We start from the raw sequence: 20,144 nt of genomic DNA on the forward strand, positions 1-20,144 counted from the left end.
GTATAAATGAGGACAGCAGACATTATAAAAGAAATGATATATTTTATAACAAACTTTTATTCTGTCTATGATGATGACAGAGTGGGTCAGGCTGATTAAATCCTGGTGCCGGCGATCCATTGATGATGGATTTATTTCCTCACTCACGCTAATTCAGGGTGAACATACTCAGAGTTGATTGAACCAACGCTGATCAGCTGTTCTGGGACGGGAAACTCAGAGTTGATCAGAATATGTTTTTAAAACTCAGAGTTTGTCGAACCTGCTTCCTGGGATAGGGCCCCGGCCTCTATTGGCATCTGTCTTTATTTTGGTTTTGCGTGAACAACAACAGGAGCGCGTCTATCCAGAATGCATTGCGATTCCCGAGCTCCATGGCGCCATTGTCGTTGGGATTTAGTTTTGGTTGCATGTGACCCATGCAATGGTAATTAACCGGGTGATTTCCCACAAACTCACAGGACAACACAGGACAATAAATCATGCATAATGTGCCTAATCATCACAGGTATTTATAGGACATTGGAAATACAGCAAAGGGCTGAAGAAACACTGTTGATCTCTTATTTTGTGATCTTTAGTAGTTTAAACAAAACTGATAAAAGTACGGGTTTAGTAAGTACACTAGTGCATAAAAACATACCTCACTATCGCTGTTCAAATAATAATCAAGCTCTGTGTAATGCATGTACTACTGTGTCTGGCCTGTTTAGTGGCTATTTGGCTGTTGCAAAGGATTGGGTTGCTCCCTGCTCTCCCACTCCACCCATCAATGGAAAACAATCATAAAAATCTGAAGCAGCCTATCCAAGACCGCTGTCCCATGAAAGGGCCCACAGTGCGTGTCCAGCGGTGATTATCTTCTCTGACAGGCTGGCTGGCAGGGAACTTACTCCAGGGTTAGCGAGGGGGCGGAAGGTGTCTGTAATGTTGAGCTACAGCACCATAAGGGTCCGTTTAGGGCTAAGTGTGGTGGAGGGGAACAGTATCGCAATCTTAGCCCTTCCTATATGCCCCATGGTATCTTCCACTAATGCTTACCAGATGGAGCTGAACTTGGGGAAAGCGCCGCTGACGACTTTGACAGAATAATATACGTTCAGATGGAACTTTATACGGTCATGTACAGGGATATCACTTTAATGAGGAACCATACCAGTCAGAGATGGTTGTTTCATACTTTCCTTCATACATCCTGTATATAAAAGATATAAAATGACTAATGCAGGGCCCTTGTGTGCAGGCGTACACTACTGTTGGTCACTGTCCTAATTCTACAGTTTTTGGTTAAGTAATCAAAAATCCTAATCCTCTGGCATCTCTGTGACATCCCTCATCACAGAAGACATCACAGCAACATCAACCGAGTCTATGACGATGGCACCTAGCAACAGGAAACAAAATGTTTCACCTATTGAGTGTCATTAATTAGGCAACAAACTAAAGGCCCAAAAAATTAGATGACTCTATGTCTGAATGACCTCAAAGGTGCCACTGACCTTAGAGTGCTGTGAAAAAGTATTTGCCCCTTTCCTGGTTTCCTTCTCTTATGTGTTTCAGATCATCAAACAAATCTTTATATTAGACAAAGATAACCAGAGTAAATACAAAATGTAGTTTTTAAGTTATTTTTTATTAAGGAGGGAAAAAATGCTACTGAAACAGGATAGGGGCAAAGACTTTCTCACAGCACTGTATTCTTAAATAAATAGGACTTTTTGAAAGTTAACATCTTATAGTTCCTGCATGTGGCTGAAACAAATCCCAATCTTAACCCTACAAGCTCCTGTTACCATGGTAGAAGGTAAAAGGTTCAAGCTGATCGACAAATAGGTGGCGATCATCTTGATTTATTAGTGAGATATAGAAACTGATATGAACTTTTCCCTTTCTGTTTAACTGTGACCATAACTACTCAAACCTGCTATTGTCGCTTGTTTTGGCCTAGTACATTTGCTACAGCAATCAAAACCGATTAAGTAACACTTATATTGTACTTGCATAATCTGTGTGTGTGTGTGTGTGTGTGTGTGTGTGTGTGTGTGTGTGTGTGTGTGTGTGTGTGTGTGTGTGTGTGTGTGTGTGTGTGTGTGTGTGTGTGTGTGTGTGTGAGTAATAGATCGCATATATCTTGTGTTATCTTACAAGGTACTTATCCTTTACATACATATTACACAAAAAAGAGGTGAGTTGTTAACATTATTATTTGTGACCTTCAGGACAAATCTGTTCAGAAAGTTCGCTGCACAATTGTTCACTGATTCTCACTCAGTCTTTTTGGAGACATTCCCATCCAGGAATTAAAATAAGCATCAGATGAGCGCAACAGGCCATCTGGACCTCAACTGATGTCAAAACTGGCAGTGACCCAGGGCCTCGGGCCCCACAGGGAGGGTCTCAGCAAGGTCAAGCACTGGGGCTTTTTCCCTTCCTGTTCCTCTATGACATCTTCCTGCCAGAGGGAGGAGAGGCCGCTGGGAGCCATTGAACGAGCTCCACATGGCCCTTACAGTTGGAGGATAAGCTCACACAGCAGCTTCTAATTAGGGTTTAGCACTGACAGGTGGAGAGAACTGGAGGGTTGGGATGCTTCACGCAAGTGTGCAGTTCTTTGTGCTGCCCCCAAGGACTACAACTGCAATAACTTTCTTTCAGAGGGGTGTACCTCCAAACATCACTTCAGGGATGATTAAGAGCAGGATATAGAGGATTCAGTTGAGTCATAACCATGTTATCAAATGTTCAGCATTTTCATTAAATCAAAATTAACTTTGAGTTCTTTGGAAGAAATAGTTTTGGAAGAAATGAAAAGGTTTCGTGAGTTGGGAACTGGTGTGTGGTGGGTGAAAGCACAGCTATGCAGGAATGAAAACTTGAAAAATGCTATCCAGAATCGAGAAGAGTGCTAAATGGTGTGGCACAGGGGGACCAAGAACTAGTCAGCAGGACCCATGGAAAATCAGAACATTTGGTCAGAAATATATACCAAAATAAACCACTTGAAAATTCAATAAAAATTCTAATGCTTTTGATTGTAGGCAAACTTCCTGCCTTCACAAATTAGGAAGCAGGAGGTTTGTCCATTGTGCATCAGGAGACGTGTCTACACAGTAACAATATGATTGCAAGATCGAAACGCAAGAGCCAACTGTGAGGCAAAATGCACTCTGGTTATAGCTAAACATATTTATTCTACTCTGTTCTTATTATTTTTCATCTGTTCGCATCCTTTGTTTTAGTTCATCTTTGCAAAATAAAGCTCTGTCAGGCATATGACGAGATCTATTTTTCTTACTTAAAAACTTTAAAAGTGATTACATGTATTTAAGAAAAAATATGGCCTTAATTTGTATTTAAAAGTTAAGGCATTAAAATTTAAAATCTCCAAATATGATGACCAGGTTGGTCACTACACTGTCTGCAAGCTAGCAAAGAAATGGAGGAGTGCACATTTGATAAAAACTGGATATTCAACCAAGTACTGTGAATTTATTTAAGCAAAATTGTGTTCTGCAAAAAAATGTTTTTACAAATGTTTTTTTGTCCGGAACAAACAGCAGGGAACGAACACGTTAAACTGTGAGCTGGATTTGATTATTTTTGGAATAAGCAGCCTGTTTCCTTTTTTACTAGCGCATACTTCCTTTACAGACTGATTGTTATTTATTATTGTGTCCATCACATTTATCATGTAGCAACACAAATAAGAATATTTACCAAAAATTTTACTTGATCTTTTAACATTTTTGAAGAAACGCTGAAATGTGTTTACTGTTGATTTCATGAATCAGACTTGTTCTGTAATCCATCACAGTGGGCAGCTTGTCCACTTTTATCCTCACCACATTATTTGAAGTTACAAGGTTATAGAGATATTTCCCATTTCAATATGCAGGCATTTCCCCTTCACGCACTTTTTGTTGCGTTCATCCCAGCCAGTTAAAAAGGTGTCCTTCTCTCAGTCTCTTCATGCCCACTGATTCTAACTGAAGCCACAGAGCTGCTCTTCTGGTGTGATCTACAACATTAACATTCATCAGCAGCTGTGTTTGTCTGCACCCGGGGTGGTAGGTGCTATTAGCTGTGACTGATCAACACCACATGTGAATCCCAACTAAGGAGATATACTACTAGAGTGGAGTTGTACCAAAGATCAACCTTCAGATTTCTTTATTTCTGCAGATCTTGGCTCCAAATTTACAAACCTCTGAATGGAGACTGGATCGAGGTAATAAATTGTAAATGAGATTTATTTCTGACAGGAGACTGCACACATTTATGAACTAAGAAACTTGAAGTTTAATCCTTGCTTCTCCCTCTAGTCCATGATTAATCTTGCTGGCATGGCTCCAGCTATGTGCTATGGTCCTTGATGAGTAATCATCCGTCACCACAAAACAACACTAATTTGTGACTTTCCTGTGAAGAATCATTGGAATTCCCTGTTCAAGGTTCCTCTATACAATGACCTAGATGATGGCAGAATATCCAGTCAACACTTTTCATTGGTACTATTTCTTAGGAGGAGTAGCGGGGCCTGTTAAAAGAACACTTAATGTAAAACTCTCGTACTTAGAGGTTTACTATTGCTCTGAGTCAGCTTCATTAAAACTCTCTTAACTGCACAACTTGTTGTAAAATGCTGGCATCATTCTGATATTTGTAAGCAGGTAGACCTTGAATTAAACGTTATTATTAGCATCATCAGCACATCTATAATGTTTTTCTTCTTCCGCTTCATTTGTATGCAACTTTTATTTATTAAAAAAAGGTTACCAAAGAAAAACAAGTGACAAAAATGTGAGTGTGGCATGCTCTTAAATCACTTCTAGAGAAATGAGTTTGAGTGATGGATTCTTGCATGATACCCACTTAATCTTTTGCATGTGCTTTGAGCTCCATCGTACAATGTTCCTGATGAATAAAACTATAAACATGTTACCACTCTCTGCAAAAAGCAGAGAGATGTTGGCATCGTTTATTTTTGCAAACTGACTGAACTGACTCAGGAAACAAATTCGACGTTGCAGAGCTGTTGCAAGGCTTGTGCAGCTTTTTTACGCTCCAAAATATTTCAAAATATGCCAATTAAACTTCACATAAATATTTTCTGTGCATCACTAATAAAAGCTCCATTAATGGGCCATGCAAAGATGACCTTTAATGACCTCATCACATGCTTATCGCCACGTCGACGGAAAAATACAAGGGCGCAATGCCTATGTAAAAATAAATTTAATCTCAAAGTAGATAAAAACATGTAATGATTAAACAAACAAAACAGTGTCCCCATACATCTTCTCTAACTTCACAACAAGTGCCTCTCATAGATCATTCCAGAAACTGTCCAGGTGCACAGGTCTACTGAGAGATCAGCTTCACACAAACATCTTGAGGACCAGCACCAAAGTGTGTGTGACTGTCCAGCCACTGGATCCAATCCAACCATTGTGTTCTTTTGATTTGTTTGTTTTCTTTAAACAGGGACATTTAACCACAAATGGTACTGAATGAGTAACATTTACAGATGAAAAAAATCCATATTTGTTAATGGGGACCAATAAATAATATTTAGTAATATAAATGAATGTGAATGGGCAAAGAAAACATTGATAATATATCTTTGATCCATCCATGGATAAAATCAGGCTGTCAATCAGCTCGACGGGCAACAGCAGCAAGAACAGGAATAACAGATTGCATGTAATTGTGTATTCAGATTGTAAGCACTAAATAACTATAATCAACACAGATTACATTAAAAAAAATGTGCAGTTATACGGACATTGCCCAGGATTGCTTTATTACATGTTGATTATGTTCTTTGTGGTTCTGATATTTCCAGGAATTGAAGGCTACTTTGGGCGGACTGTTGTTTTAATCAACAGCAACCCCTTCTACCAAAGCACTGGATCTCACCTTCAACATGGTGCAATTATATATGATCCACTGTAAATGCTGAGTATGCAAAATGAATTGTATTTGTACTGAAAAGTTAAAAATTGCAAATTGGAGTTGGAAAGTTTTATGAATTTTTTTTTTTTTTCAATGTTTATCATATTACTAACTACAAAAAAATAATGTGCATGTATTCAGTAATGAGGTGCATTTTTTTGGTGCTGATCCTCCGGTCTCACACTGATAAACGAGGCAAACTTCCACAAAGTAAGAGCAGCCCTTCAGGACTACTGTAGTGCTGAGATGCTTCAAGTCTCTAGGAATGGCTATTGTGAGGAAGAGAAAATCCCATATTGCTCCAATTTAAACATTTTCATCGTCGACTTATCTGTCTAACACTGCTTCCGTGCATTTTCACACAGTCTCGTCTGTCCTTCACCTGTGAACAAAGAGGAAGGATCACCATTAGTGTCACTCTGCATCTGTGGGAAGTAACTTACTGCACTCAGGGGCAGTGCAATTACAGTTATCTAGAATGATTTTTTTTTTTTTAAACGCTGCTTTCCTTTAAAGGATATCTCCATGCAGTGAATGATATGGCACCTATAAATAAACAAAGTCCCAAATGAGAGATTAAAACACAAAGATGGAGCGTATCCATTTCACTAGCATGCATGCAACTTATTCCAAGTCCACAGTGTGAGTTGACCCAAGATATTTTTCAAACACAGTTGTCAGTACAGTGTAAAAAGGCCTTAATAATGCTTTTATAATAATTATTCCCACCTCTAAACTGATCTTTAAAATTATGTGTAAAAAAACAGAATAAAACACCATTAGTTATTAAAGACTATAAGCAAACTGTCTTTACACAATATTAAATGTTAATGTATTGTTAATTGTTTTGTTTTGTTTTGTTTTTACTAGCAAAGTTTTGACCAAGCTCCTTTTCTGAATATGCAACTTTTGTGTTTCCTGTTCATAAAAGTGCACACTGTTAAGGTCTCGGTGCACAAGTCTTCAGAAGTGTGGCCTTTCGGAAGTCCAGCACACTACATGTCTCCATCATGTATGTTTCTATAAATCCTGGAACCGTTTGGAACTAGCAAAGCCCATGATTGCATCCTTCCTTCAGTGTCCTGCAGGAGAAATGATCTCCGGACTAATAATGAGATATCAGCTGAGTAATTGCAAATAGTTTTCCACCCTGAACAGAGGGATTCAACGGGATATGTGTGTGTGTGTGTGTGTGTGTGTGTGTGTGTGTGTGTGTGTGTGTGTGTGTGTGTGTGTGTGTGTGTGTGTGTGTGTGTGAGTTGAATATTTTCGGAGTATTTTACCCCTTTCCGTTGGTTGCTGAGGCAGAACGTGCAGATAGTCCGGGGCTGTCTGCCCTGTCCACCCCCCTTCACTTCTCTGTAGGCAGCACTGAGGCACGGCTGTTCATCCTTCCTTCCGTCTCCGACCACCAGTACGTTAGCCAGGTGGGAGATATAGCTGGACGCCAGGCGCAGCGTCTCGATTTTGGAGAGTTTTCTGTCCACCGGCTCCGTGGGGATGAGCGTCCGCAGCGCCGTGAAAGCCGTATTGACGTTCTGAGTCCGGTATCTCTCTCTGGCGTTGGCTGCGTTCCGCTGCCGGACCACAACTCCGCCGGACTCCCCCCCGTAACTCTCTCCCGGAGTCCCGCAGCAGCCGTAGCCCTGATCGGTGCTGCCATCGCTCTCGCTGTGGTTCCCTTCCTCGTCGTCCGACGTCAAGGTTAAGTCCGCGGGGTAAGAGAAAGGATGGGTGGACATGGGTCTCAGCATCGTGAAAGCCATTATTGAAAGGCAGGCGATTAACCGGGGAAATCAATCCCTTACATTAAAGTGGAAAACAGCGGCATGCAGACACGAGGGGAACCCGCAGCACCTCCAAGCCAGCACAAGTCCCCAGTACGTCCTGACACCCTCCCAGGATGCTCCTGTGTGACAGGCATCGCGACAGGCAGCGCTCTTAAACCAGCTCCGGCAGCCTCTCGGCTTTACGTGGAGGGGTGGAGCAGATGCATTTTCCCAAATGTTCGTCCTTGTCTGGTGTGTGTTTGATGAGGTGTGTATTTGACACAAATGGACGCGTCACGTGGAGAGTGGACCGCAAAAAGAACGAGCAAAATCTGGCACACAAGAAGCTGACAAATCTGGATTGTGTTGATAGTTGAGTGCATGTTAATCTGGCCTTCACCTGACAGCTACAGAGCGCTCGATTTAGACCGTGCGATACATTTTTAAATAAATCTCAACAAAGACGTAAAGTGCTTAGTGTAGCAATATCTCTGCAGACTGAGAATCCTTCCCTGCTGCTTGATACAAATCCTTTTTACATTATATAATACTGTTTCCATCACACACACACACACACAAACACACACATATATATATAAATTGCAAACCATTTAAATTAATCAAAACGTGTGTAAAACAACATCAAAAATCAAATTTTGTAACAACCAAGTTAGATCACGGGAATATTTCTCACTGTGTTGCTTCATCTTTTCTCTTAACAACTGTTGATAACTTAAGGTAACTTATCTTAACTGCTAGTTAAGATAACTGAACTAGCAGACGAGTTGCTCTAACTTTAAAAATCTAAATATTTCCTGGTTTTTGATTGATATAAGATTTCCACTGTTCAGGGCCTCTTGTGGTATTTTTCATTTCACAAAGTGCAAAACGTTTACAATACTTGGCGTGTCGGGACTGAAGGCCAGTTTCACACCCAAACAGTTATCCTATGATCAGTGCTCAGTGCTCATTTAGATTGTAATTTGTTGTTGTCTTGGTGGAATAAGCAACACCTCATCCAAAAAGGATGAAATCTGTGTGGCACCATATGTTTGCTCCAGTGTTATACACCATTCAGCATTAATGAGCCATGAGCATGTTACCCTTGCTATGAACACTGTTGCCTATTGTTGCTCTCTAGAGGAGGCAGCCTATGTGACCTTTTCAAAGAATACTGATTGGTCAGACATCTGGACTCATCAATTAACATCTACAGTCCATTTTAAATGGGCTTAAAAGAAGGCCGTGGCCATTCTGGAGCTTGTCTTTGGTCGAGTTTGAACCTGTTTGTGGAATAAAGTGTGTTCAATAACAATGTTTTGTCGTTGTTTGTTTTTTAGTTTTGAGCCCATAAATAATTGTGTGTGTTTTTAATGCAGTGCCAGCTGAGCGTCCTAAGCACACTGAGTTCGGTTTCTGGCCTTGTCCCTTGCTCAGATTCTTTGTAGGCTGTGGTAAGAAACTTTATTCTTAAATTGTTGAACTGTTGACCCCGGCAGTCATTCAGCTTCTTTAGGATGTTCTTTTCACACTGACCTGTTTAAATGTTCAGTGAAGTGTGGGTTTCTTTCCTTCTTTTAGTATTGTAAAAGTTTTGCAGTCTTTTGCCTCTTTTCTAACTAAAATGTGCATCAAAATGTGTTATGAGAATGATGTGGGGAACAGCAGTGTGACGTGCGGGGGTGTGCGTGAGTGCGTGTGGGCAGAGAGGGAGATGCAGCGCGAGTGAGAGTTCAGATGCTAGTTGAGCAATATAAAAAGAAGACAGTTTGCACAGTGTGACGTGGTTATAAAATAAAGCCTGTTGCTCCAGCGGACAGTGGTGTCCCGTCTGTTGTTTCCACTGTGGGAAATAAGGGCGTTAACCCCGAGGTATTCGGCCCTGGAGAAGAAGAAATCTCCCCTGTGCTCTCTGACCACGGTCTGAGAGATGCTGCAGGAAAGGTTAACATGTGTATATATTTTTCAATAATCAATTACATTTTTCATTTTCAATATTAAAAGATTTTCAGTTTGTCTTGTCCTATTTTGAATCAAACATAGACTTTGAATGTTTTTTTTGAGAAGGAACGCTTTTCAAAATTATTTTTGAGGTTCGAGGTTCTCTAAGAAGGGATCAGCTATCAGCTTTAAGCTAAAACATCAAAGAACCCCCACAGTGCACTCTTTTTTTTAAAATAAAATTTAAATAAAATGCCTATATTGTCATGGTATGGTCATTCTTAACCTAAAAACCAAAACATTTGAGGGTAAAAACCTCGGGGAGCTAAACAGAGGTCATGAAAACAAAGGCTCTTTGTTCCACCTGGGGTAGGAGTGTGATATTCCACCAGCGATGCTCCACCAATAAGATTCTTCAAAACCTGGACCAGGTGCAGGAGTCCAAAAGGATGTTAACACAAAGCCCACAATACTTATCACACTTAAATCCAAATTATTAAGCAGCACAAAACAGCATCAGTCACAGATAATATGCACACATGATCCATGTAGTCATTTAGTGGCATGTGATTTTTTTTTTTTAAAGAAGTATTAGCTACAAACATCTGTTGGTGTAGTTCAGTGTAGCACAAACTGCCTCTTCCCCAATTACCATAAATGAAATTAACAACTTTTAGTTGGCACTTTTAGTTTGGAGTATGTATAACTTGTAACACAGGATTTGCATGTTAGTATATTGCTGATTCATATAAATAAAGAAGTTCAATATATCTTTTATGATTAGTAGTAAACACACACAGAGTTTAAAGCAACATTTTAGAGTTTGTCTCAGAGAAGCCGCTTTCTTCCTGTCCGCTGCAGCTGCAGACATTTTTGTTGCTCCTGAAATCACCGCTAACATAGTCAAAGACTTTTGGTGTAAATGTCTCAGCGCTTTGGAATTTCCTCTTAAATTTTGAACTTCCTTTCATGTTCTTTGTCACTTAAGCCAGAGTTGCTCCAGCTTATCTCATTTCTGTTAGGTGCAGAAATCCCACGAGGCAAGCAATTACAAGAGAGCATGAAATAAACAAAGGAGCCTGCACATGACATTATTCTCGGTGCGCTTTCAGATTTAAAAACAGCACAGTCAGCATCAGTCCTCCTGTCCGTAGAGGGCCACTGTGATCAGTGGCTCTACAGTTGTCCTGTTAAAGTTTGTCTAATGGGTTAAGTGCTGTGGGTAAATAAACACTCAGCAGATGCTGGAGTTGATCAAGCCTGAACTTTTCCCCGTGGAAACTGAGCAAATGGTTTCCAGATTGGCCGGTGGTGTTAGGATTAGGGAAGAAGGGAGGGGCTGACTGAGTGTCATCAAAGGGCCTGTTCTTACAAACACAATCCCCCATCACATCAAACCTGGGCACTACGAGTCCCGACTCCCGGGGCCTCCCAGCTCAGCTGCACCAACAATACTGTGACCTACGTGGAACCTGGTTCCACTCATAAAGCAGGACACCACAGTGTTTTACCATAGTCTGCCATCCAGCAACACGACCCCACTGCACTTTCTCTCCTTTCACAGTTTGGAACCATAAATTCTTCACCCCACCTGCCCCTAACCCCTCACCCCCTGCATCAACTTAAAGGAATGCCATTAAATGCCTGTTGAGGTGATTAAGGCTGTAACGCTGGGAGGTGTGTGTGTGTCAGGGCTGGAAAAGGTACTTAGTAACAGCTTCTTTTAGGTGATGCAGATATCACAGGATGACCTATTAATGCCACATGAGCTGATTACATTATATTTCCTGACAGTTAAGGCTGAACTAATCCAGTTTGATGGTATTAATAGATAAACTGCAATGACTTCTCTGTGCGATGTTCAGAAAATCCTTGTTATTAATTGAACCTGTTGACATTAAGTGAATTGCAGTCACCATTCTGCTGCTGCTTGCTTTAGTTAAGTAGTGAGTGAGCAAATTAGATGTCAGCCTGTTCCACCACAATTGAATACCTTGATGATGCTCACCCCTATTATCCAATTTACTTATTTTTGTTTGGCCAAACAAGTTTCAATGGATACAACTTCTGAGTTTGTTTGTGGTTTTTTTGCATTCATGAAGAGTTTATGTTGGATTTTATTTATTTATTTATTTTTGCTGGAAGCTGGTTGTTTGAACTGTTAGTGGACTCAATTTCAAACTTGGTCCTGAGTCCTTTACATAGTAATCAACCTGCAGGCTGCAGGTATTATTTTTAAAGTTATATTATAGTCCATTAACAGATGAAACCTGTTGCACATTGTTGCACATGGTAGCTTACCTACTTTAGAATATGTGTCCACAACCTGTTTCTTGCCTTGGCAACACTGACAGCTGTTGACACCCACAGCATACACCTTTTTTACTGCTCTCATAGCACCTCCAGGTGAAAATAGTTCAACTTTTGGAAAATTACCACACATGTCAGTGTCACTTCCAAAGGCATTTCCAGCACAAAACCAGCTCCCTATGGATATAGAGCCTAATTATGAAGCTTTTGCTTGTGCTGACCAACCAATCATCAGCTAGTACCTGTCTACAGAAACCTTTTAATCCATTTTAGGAGTCTTGGTTTAGCAGCAAGTTTAAGCTGTTGTTCCACCTCAGAGCTCATGTCAGCCAGTTAGAGCAGGCAGTTGTTTTCAGCTAAAAAAAGTAAAGAAACCAATACATGCCTGCCAAACATCAACAGAGCACAAAGCGAAGAGAACATTGCATTTCTATTCAACAAATGGATCTAAAGAAAGAAAGAAAGCACGTCTGCTGAAAATGACAGTTGGCCTTCATGTTCTAAAAAGTAACATTTTAGGACAACAGGTTTGCCACCTTCTGCCCCCAAGAGGCCATAAAGGGGTATAATAGACCAAGCTGTTCAGTGTTTTTAATCTATCAGTCTTCATTCATGCGTCCTGCACCTGCGTTTACTGCTGACAACTTAGAGCCTCATTGCTGTCATTTCTGAAAAAAAAAATTAATACAGTGTAAAAAAAAGAAGAGAGAGCGAGAAAACTGTTGCATCATTTAAATTATATATTTTCCTGAAAATTGTGCAACCCAATAAATCAAATCTGTGTGAACTGGACTATAAGCTCCTGCAAAGTGTGAACTACCCCACAATGCTGCATGGCTCAGGAACACTTCTGAAAAGTCCAGAACACAGTTCACAAAAATGTGCAACACGTGCTGATAGCATCAAATTCAAATCAAATGAGCATTTTGTTATTATTATTATTAGTAGTAGTAGTTGTAGTAGTAGTATTAATATTTAGAAACTATCACATTTCTGAGCGGTAACATTTTATGTTATCGTTGTACTAGTTTCATCTTGTTTAGGTTTCTGTTTTATTTACATTTTATAAAACATCACAAAAATGCCAGTTTTACAAGTTTTACAATTATTTTGCTACTTCTGATCTCCCAAATTAAAACTTCAAATTTGGAGTTATTCCTGTTATTCTTAAGAATAACTTACGACTTTTTTTTTGCTCTATTTTCCATTGAGGGGGAATTTACGCATGCAGTGGTTTGTTTTGTTTTGTTTGTTCTCCTCATTGTCACCATGTGAGGATCAAAAACTGCAATCAGCATGACCAGAAATATTTGCTGGTGCTTTAAGAATTGATTTCAACATTCTGAAAAGTCTGTCACTTGATAATGAATGGAAAAGGCATATTTCAGGTTTCCCAGCATCAAGCAGTATGCTGTCTCCTTGCCGTACCTCCTGTGTACATGGTGGAGTGATATGACTATAAGGTTTGTCGGCATTAATGCTGTGGTGTCTCCTGTGAGAGAATCTGCTAGGAAAGCCTGCAATCAGATAGCTTGACTCATCGGAAACAGCTGCACTGGAGAGAAAAGAGGCGACTCCTTACAGCCAGCTGCAACCTGCTGCAAACGGGACATTTTTATGTACACTGCTCAAAAAAACAAAGGGAACACTTAAACAACACAATGTAAGTCCAAGTAAATCAAACTTGTGTGAAATCAAACTGTCCACTTAGGAAGCAACACTGATTGACAATCAATTTCACATGCTGTTGTGCAAATGGAATAAACAACAGGTAGAAATTATTGGCAACTAGCAAGACACACTTAATAAAGGAGTGGTTCTGCAGGTGGGGACCACAGACCACTACTCAGTACCTATGCTTTCTGGCTGATGTTTTGGTCACTTTTGAATGTTGGCTGATGCTTTAGTCCAGGTCTGGGAGGAGATCCCTCAGGAGACCATCTGCCACCTCATCAGGAGCATGCCCAGGCATTGTAGGGAGGTCATACAGGCACGTGGAGGCCACACACAATACTGAGCCTCATTTTGACTTGTTTGAAGGACATTACATCAAAGTTGGATCAGCCTGTAGTGTGTTTTTCCATTTTAATTTTGTGTGTGACTCCAAATCCAGGCCTCCATTGGTTAATAAATTTGATTTCCATTGATGATTTTTGTGTGATTTTGTTGTCAGCACATTCAACTTTGTACAAAACAAAGTATTCAATGAGAACATTTCATTCATTCAGATCTAGGATGTATTATTTGAGTGTTCCCTTTATTTTTTTGAGCAGTGTATCTTTGTCTGTGTGTGTGCTTTCTTGTGCATGTGTTTTATTAAACAGAATACAGCAGAAACTGACCAGAGTGACAGAAGAGAGAGTGGGAGGAGCAGACACACAGTGACACAGCTTTTACTGGAATTTAATGTAGTAGAAAAGAGCATCTCCAGTGCTTTTATGAAGATCCATTCTCTACCTGGAACAGCTCCAAAACAATAATAGTGGCCTCATGAAGCCATTGTTGTGCTAATGTTGCATTCTGCCCTGAATTCACTCATCACACAGTACACCTCAGTGTCTCGTCTCTCACAAATCAGTGTTCAGCATCGTCTAAACAAAGTGAACTACATAATAATTAATTACTTTCAGTATCTAATGGAAATTCATTTATTGAAGCAAAGTGAACAGAAACAGAATAAAACCTTTGTCCTAAATGTAATGAAATATCTAAAGTTATTAAACAGAAAGCACTGCTCTCACTTAAATTCCCATCTGAACTTTGAGAAGCATGTTAAAATGGTGACCAAAGTTGCAAAATCAAACTTGGATACATTTCGACTTTTTAGAATCTGTTCTTATGTGGAACCTCTTTGTCACGAGGAGTCTCTACAACAGTCAAACCTCTTGTGATGATAAATTGAGCAATTAAAACTTTGGATAGGAAGGATAAGACTTCACACCATTGCCGTGTTCCTAAAAAGTTTAAATATTCCAAGTTTTGATGTTTAAAAAAAAAAAAAAATGCAAATGCTAAGCTCATTTCTAAAACGTCCATCAGGCTGTTGTTGTTCCACTCTGAAATTCAGGCTTAGCAGCATGTGGAGCATCTGTGAGAACTGTAAGGAACGATTACATAAACCTTCATCTGGACAAACGGCTTCTTCTATTCAGATGATCAACATGTGGAATTCCTTACTGCGGAACTCAAACTGGACTCTGAAGATAACGTTTTAAACTTAAAGTGAAACAGTTTTTAAAGAGGGATCAACCCCACAGACAAGAATGAGCGACTGCTTCTTGACTCATGGTGCTTCTGTGGTTTAGTACTACTGTCTGCTGTTCTGTCAGAAACCTACGAGTCCATCAATACATCAACTCTCTTTCATGCATTTGTTCTTCTGAGATTTCCATTTTGATGTGCCATATAGTTAAAATTCTATATAAAGTGCAAACTCATCCCCAGTAACAGACAGGTTAAAGAATTCTGTGTTCTTTGTCTTCATAGTACTAACAGATGTATCTGTTTAAATCATCAGTTAATCCAGAAGGTGACTAAGTAATATATTCATCACTCCAGCTGTCTCCTTGGATAAAACAGTCAGCACTTCTCATGCAGAGAAAGGCTACTGTAACCCCTCTCTGCCATTATGGTAGCAACAGGATTATCTTTCATTTGACCTTTGGTGTGACCTCAAGATAAGACACAGCCCATCCTCCTCCAATGCAATCCAACCCCCCCCCCCATCCCTCTTTTCCCTCCCGGTTGTCTTTCACGGCTCCTGACGGTTTAAAAAATGTGGATGGGCTGCGTGACAAGTCAGTGAAAGTTCCGTGTAAGCAGACACAATTGTCTCACCTCTTGTTTTGACGACAACATAAAAGTCAACTTGACGAGTTCTTCATTTGAATATACCGTTGTTGTTTTCTTTTTTTCTTGATTGATGATGTCATTGTTAGAGATTGGCGCTGAGTTCTGAAAGGAAAAATGACCCTTTTTCCTGGGTGAATTTATCTTGTCTCACACTGAGCTGATAAAGGCAGAGTTCAAATAGTCACCCGGAACCAGTATTGTTGTATTGACTAATGTGTAAAAGAAGCAGTTATTTTTGAACTTGAGACTTGAAGAATTAAATTGTCATCATCTCTCATGGGATCCTTCAAGGCTTCCAAACAGGCAGAACATCAAAACAACCCCTTGCCATACAGGAATTTGACTCACACGCGATGATTATTTTGGAGAATCCCATCACTGCTCATACTCGCCATGCTGAGCTCCAGCCCATGCTGTCAGTTTCCTTTAAAGTCACCTGGGACCTCTGAGCAAAGGCCTCTGCAGGTCACCAGAGTTTATCACCCCACAGTAATCTACAAGTTGGTTATAAAACCTTGTCTTACATGATCTAAGCGATATGACTTGAGATCTGACAAAGGAGGCTATAAAAAGACTCATCTGTTTTGGCCTTGAGGTCAGTCTGCCTGCTCAGGACACACTAGTCATATCGTCCATGTTGATTAGCAAGCAGTGCTGACCTGCACTAGTGCGCTGCTCCTTTGTCTGCAGTGGAAGTCTTAGGTTTGTCAACATGTACAGCACAGTGCTTGTTTTTATGTCCGTATCCTATAGTCTCTTTCAGTTACTACATTTCAGATACTCTTTTGTGGTGTTACTGATCACTCAAAGTGCTTTTAAATATACAGCACTTTATTGTATACACTTCATCTACCTCACATCCATGGCCAATTTAGGATCACCAGTTAACCTAAAACGCATGTCTTTGAACCAGGTGAGGGAACCTACACAGGCACAGTGAGAACATGCAAACTACAGCAACAGTGTACAACAACATGCCACCCAGTCAAATGAGATACATTTTTATTTTGCCCCAAAGTGGGAAGACTTATTTGTAATTTTCTTTCATTAACATTAAGTTCATAATCCAGCAAGCCATCGAAACCCAAAGATCCAAAAAGCCATGAAGCCAGGAAAGGAAAGTAGAATCTTTCAGTGTGAGAAGCTAGAAAAAAATGGAAGAGGAATTTGCTCAAAACTGAGTTGCAGGTAGTGTAGATCCACAGCTTCCCTGTACAGGGATAACTGCTTTAGTGCTGTGAGCAACAACCAGGGCAAAGCTAGCCTCTGGAGAAGTTAGAACCAGTCATAAAGCAGATTAATGCAGCAGGTCATTTTTGAGCATTTAGATTTTTATAATTTTAGTCCAATTTAGTTGATGCTGCTACGTAATTTTTTTTAGCTTTTAGTTTTAGAATTTGAATTTTTGAGGGGAAAAAGTGAAGTTGCGCCCTTTATTGATTTACCAATTCATATGTATTCCTATATGGGTATGTGTTCTGTGTATGTAAACATGCATGCAAGTAATGTTAAAATGTGTTTTGAATGGTGGCCATTGTGTCTCATAAAAGCCATCTCCAGTCTGTGGTCTACTGAGATACATTTTTGCATTTCCCTTGAGAGGTTGGTGGCCCCGGCACAGCCCTGTCTGGACTAAAGCAAGAGCCTAGTTCTCATGACACCTGACCCAGAGCACATCCTGTGGCCACACTGCAGTGTTTTGCTGTGAAGAATCAGACTGCTCATAAGGAAGGGTAAACATCAGACATTAGTATGAACACTTCTGACACACATTGCTGCAGATTTTTGTTTCCTGAGTGGGGCTGTCAATTCTCACGAAACACATAAGAGCCTTACTGCTTCATCAGCATGGAGGCCAGCACGTGGCTGTGTAGCATTCAGGTGGTTTCCCCCTCTGCTGGTCATTAGATGCACTGCAGTGATAGAACTGTGTCCCTGGGATCACATCTAAAGTGCATGACCCACAAAATGCTTCTTCCTGTATAAGATGTTCAAACCCAGACATTATCAGCCTGTGGACTGAGTCCATCACAGATACAGTGAGAGACATTTCTCCCCCTTTTTTTTCTGATTAATGTAATCTTTTACTGATGTGAAATAATCAAATGCTTTTTGTCTTCAGAACTTTGAAATCATATAAGTTAAACAGTCTAAAAGTGTTAAAATAACTCTTTCAACTGCAACTATTTTAATAGAACTGATAGAAATTCCTTATGTAAACAAAACAGCCCTGACCCATCGAGGCATGGACACCACAAGACCATTGAAGGCGTGCTGTGGTATCTGGCACCAAGATGTTGGTAACAGATCCTTTAAGTCCTGTAAGTTGCAAGATTGGGCCTCCCTGGATTGGACTTGTTTGCCCCACAGATGCCCAATTGGGCTGAGATCTGGGGAACCTGGAGACCAAGTCAACACCACTGTTATACTCCTCTGAATTATTTTTGTAGCAGGGCGCGTTATCTTGCTGAAAGTGGTCACAGCCATCAGGGAATACCTGTCATGATTTGAATCAGGCATGAGACTCAAATGCAGACTGGTAAAGTTAAACACATTTATTTGCAGCTGGAATGAGGAAAGTGTTGGCAGGAAGAACAATCCAGTTAGTGACTCCGAAAAGAGCAGACATTTCTCTCTCCACTGGTAAAGAACTCTTTCTCAATCTTACAGCAACTCTCTCAGGCCTCCCCAGATCTACTGTAGTGTACAATCCAGCGCTGACTGCAGGCCATCCCTCTTCTTAAGTAAGGCTCAGAGAATTAGCTGATGATAAACAAGTGAGTAACCTGACAGGCGGGAGGTGGAATGGGTCCTCCCCCTGCAAGAAGGTGTGGTTAACCATGTCTTATCATACCAGACAGAAAGAGAGAGAAAAGAGGAGCAGAGAGAGGAGGGAGACAGAGGAGCCATGACAATACTGTTTCCATAAAAAAGGCGTACATGTCTGCAATAATGCTTAGGTAGGTGATAGTGTCAAAGTAACATCAACATGGATGACAGGACCCAAGGTTTCCTGGCAGAACATTGCCCAAAGCATCGCACTACCTCTGCCTACCTGGGAAACACTGGTTGGCAGGTAGGCAGAGGTAGTGTGTACATTCACTTGGCCATCCACGTGATGTAAAAGAAAATGTGATTCATTTGACCACGTTTTTCCATTGCTCCATGGTCTAGTTCTGATGCTCACGTGCCCATTGTTGGCAGTGGATGGGGGTCAGCATGGGTACCCTGACTGGACTGCAGCTATGCAGCCCCATCCACAACAAACTGTGATGCATTGTGCATTTTGACACCTTTCTATCAGAACCAGCATTAACTTTTTTGGCAATTTGGACTACAGTAGTTCATCTGTTGGATAGGACCACACAGGCCAGCCTTCGCTCCCCACGGGCATCATTGAGCCTTAGCCTCCCATGACCCTGTCACTGGTTTACCACTGTTCCTTCCTCGGACCACTTTTGTGAATATGAATGTGAATGCAGCATTACGGACAGTTCCTGCTGTGACCATCACTGAAACCAGCCAGCTGATCTATACCATAGTAACACTGAGCCTTGAGATGCTTGGCTCTCTGACAGGGACGGTCACATTCTATCTCTCTCCCTGTCCTCCCCATCTCTCCTGCTTGCTGCTTGCTGTAAGAGCATCTCTTACACAATGTCTGAATAAGAATAAGATTAAGAGCATCATGGATCTGGCAAACTGGGCCCTGAACACCACTGACTGTATTTTCTCCGCTATGAGATCGGGGAAAGGGGAGCCTGCATGTGCCAGTGGAACAGACCCCTTTGGATACGTCATCAATTCTTGGAGTTCGTGGAGACCTGTGTGCTTCTCAGCTTTGGAGGGCGAGTACGTTGAAGACGTCTACATATTTGGCTATTTGGTAGCGGTATCGCTTCTGTTTGGGTTCGGAGGACACCTGATTTACCGAGAAATTAAGAAAACCTGGGCAGCAGTTCGACATCTGCCGTGGCTGCAGACCCAGGTGGATGGGCTGTGCAGAGCTGTACAGACTCAGACTCAAAGCCTGGTGGACCTGAGCCGTAAGAACGTTAGATCTGGAGATAAGGTTCGGTTCTGCACGGTGAGGACGGTAACAAATGAATTTGGAATATTGGATTTACTGAATGGGTTCCCCAGAGCTGTAACGTTGTTCCAAAACAACATCTGCATTATCAGGAATTCGGCTCCCTAGCCGGCCTTGGGCTGGTACTCATATCTCTCCACGGCAATGTGTGATGGTCGCTCTTCCCCTCAGCCCTCTCTGTGATTTGTGAAGCTGGATCTGGTGTACCATGGCTGCTGATGAACCTC

General features: G+C 41.0%; 1 protein-coding gene across 1 annotated transcript; it reads right to left on the reverse strand.

Moving 5' to 3' along the window:
- Nucleotides 1-5,290: 5,290 nt before the first annotated feature.
- Nucleotides 5,291-7,981, reverse strand: LOC115780654 (transcription factor 15-like). The gene is made up of 2 exons (XM_030729960.1): nucleotides 7,239-7,981; nucleotides 5,291-6,337 (listed from the first exon to the last, which is right to left on the reverse strand). Exons 1-2 carry the CDS (start codon nucleotides 7,719-7,721, stop codon nucleotides 6,272-6,274), a joined length of 549 nt encoding a protein of 182 aa, XP_030585820.1. The 5' UTR covers nucleotides 7,722-7,981; the 3' UTR covers nucleotides 5,291-6,271.
- Nucleotides 7,982-20,144: the final 12,163 nt, after the last annotated feature.

Source organism: Archocentrus centrarchus, chromosome 5, assembly GCF_007364275.1.
Source record: "Archocentrus centrarchus isolate MPI-CPG fArcCen1 chromosome 5, fArcCen1, whole genome shotgun sequence".
NCBI classification, from domain to species: domain Eukaryota; kingdom Metazoa; phylum Chordata; class Actinopteri; order Cichliformes; family Cichlidae; genus Archocentrus; species Archocentrus centrarchus.

What these genes read in the sequence shown, in the direction of transcription:
- LOC115780654 (XM_030729960.1), bottom strand. Translation starts at nt 7,721, where the DNA reads ATGGCTTTCACGATGCTGAGACCCATGTCCACCCATCCTTTCTCTTAC. An exon ending in TCAGCAACCAACGGAAAGGG is followed by an intron (nt 6,338 to 7,238) that starts GTAAAATACTCC and finishes CTTTGTTCACAG; the next exon opens with GTGAAGGACAGACGAGACTG.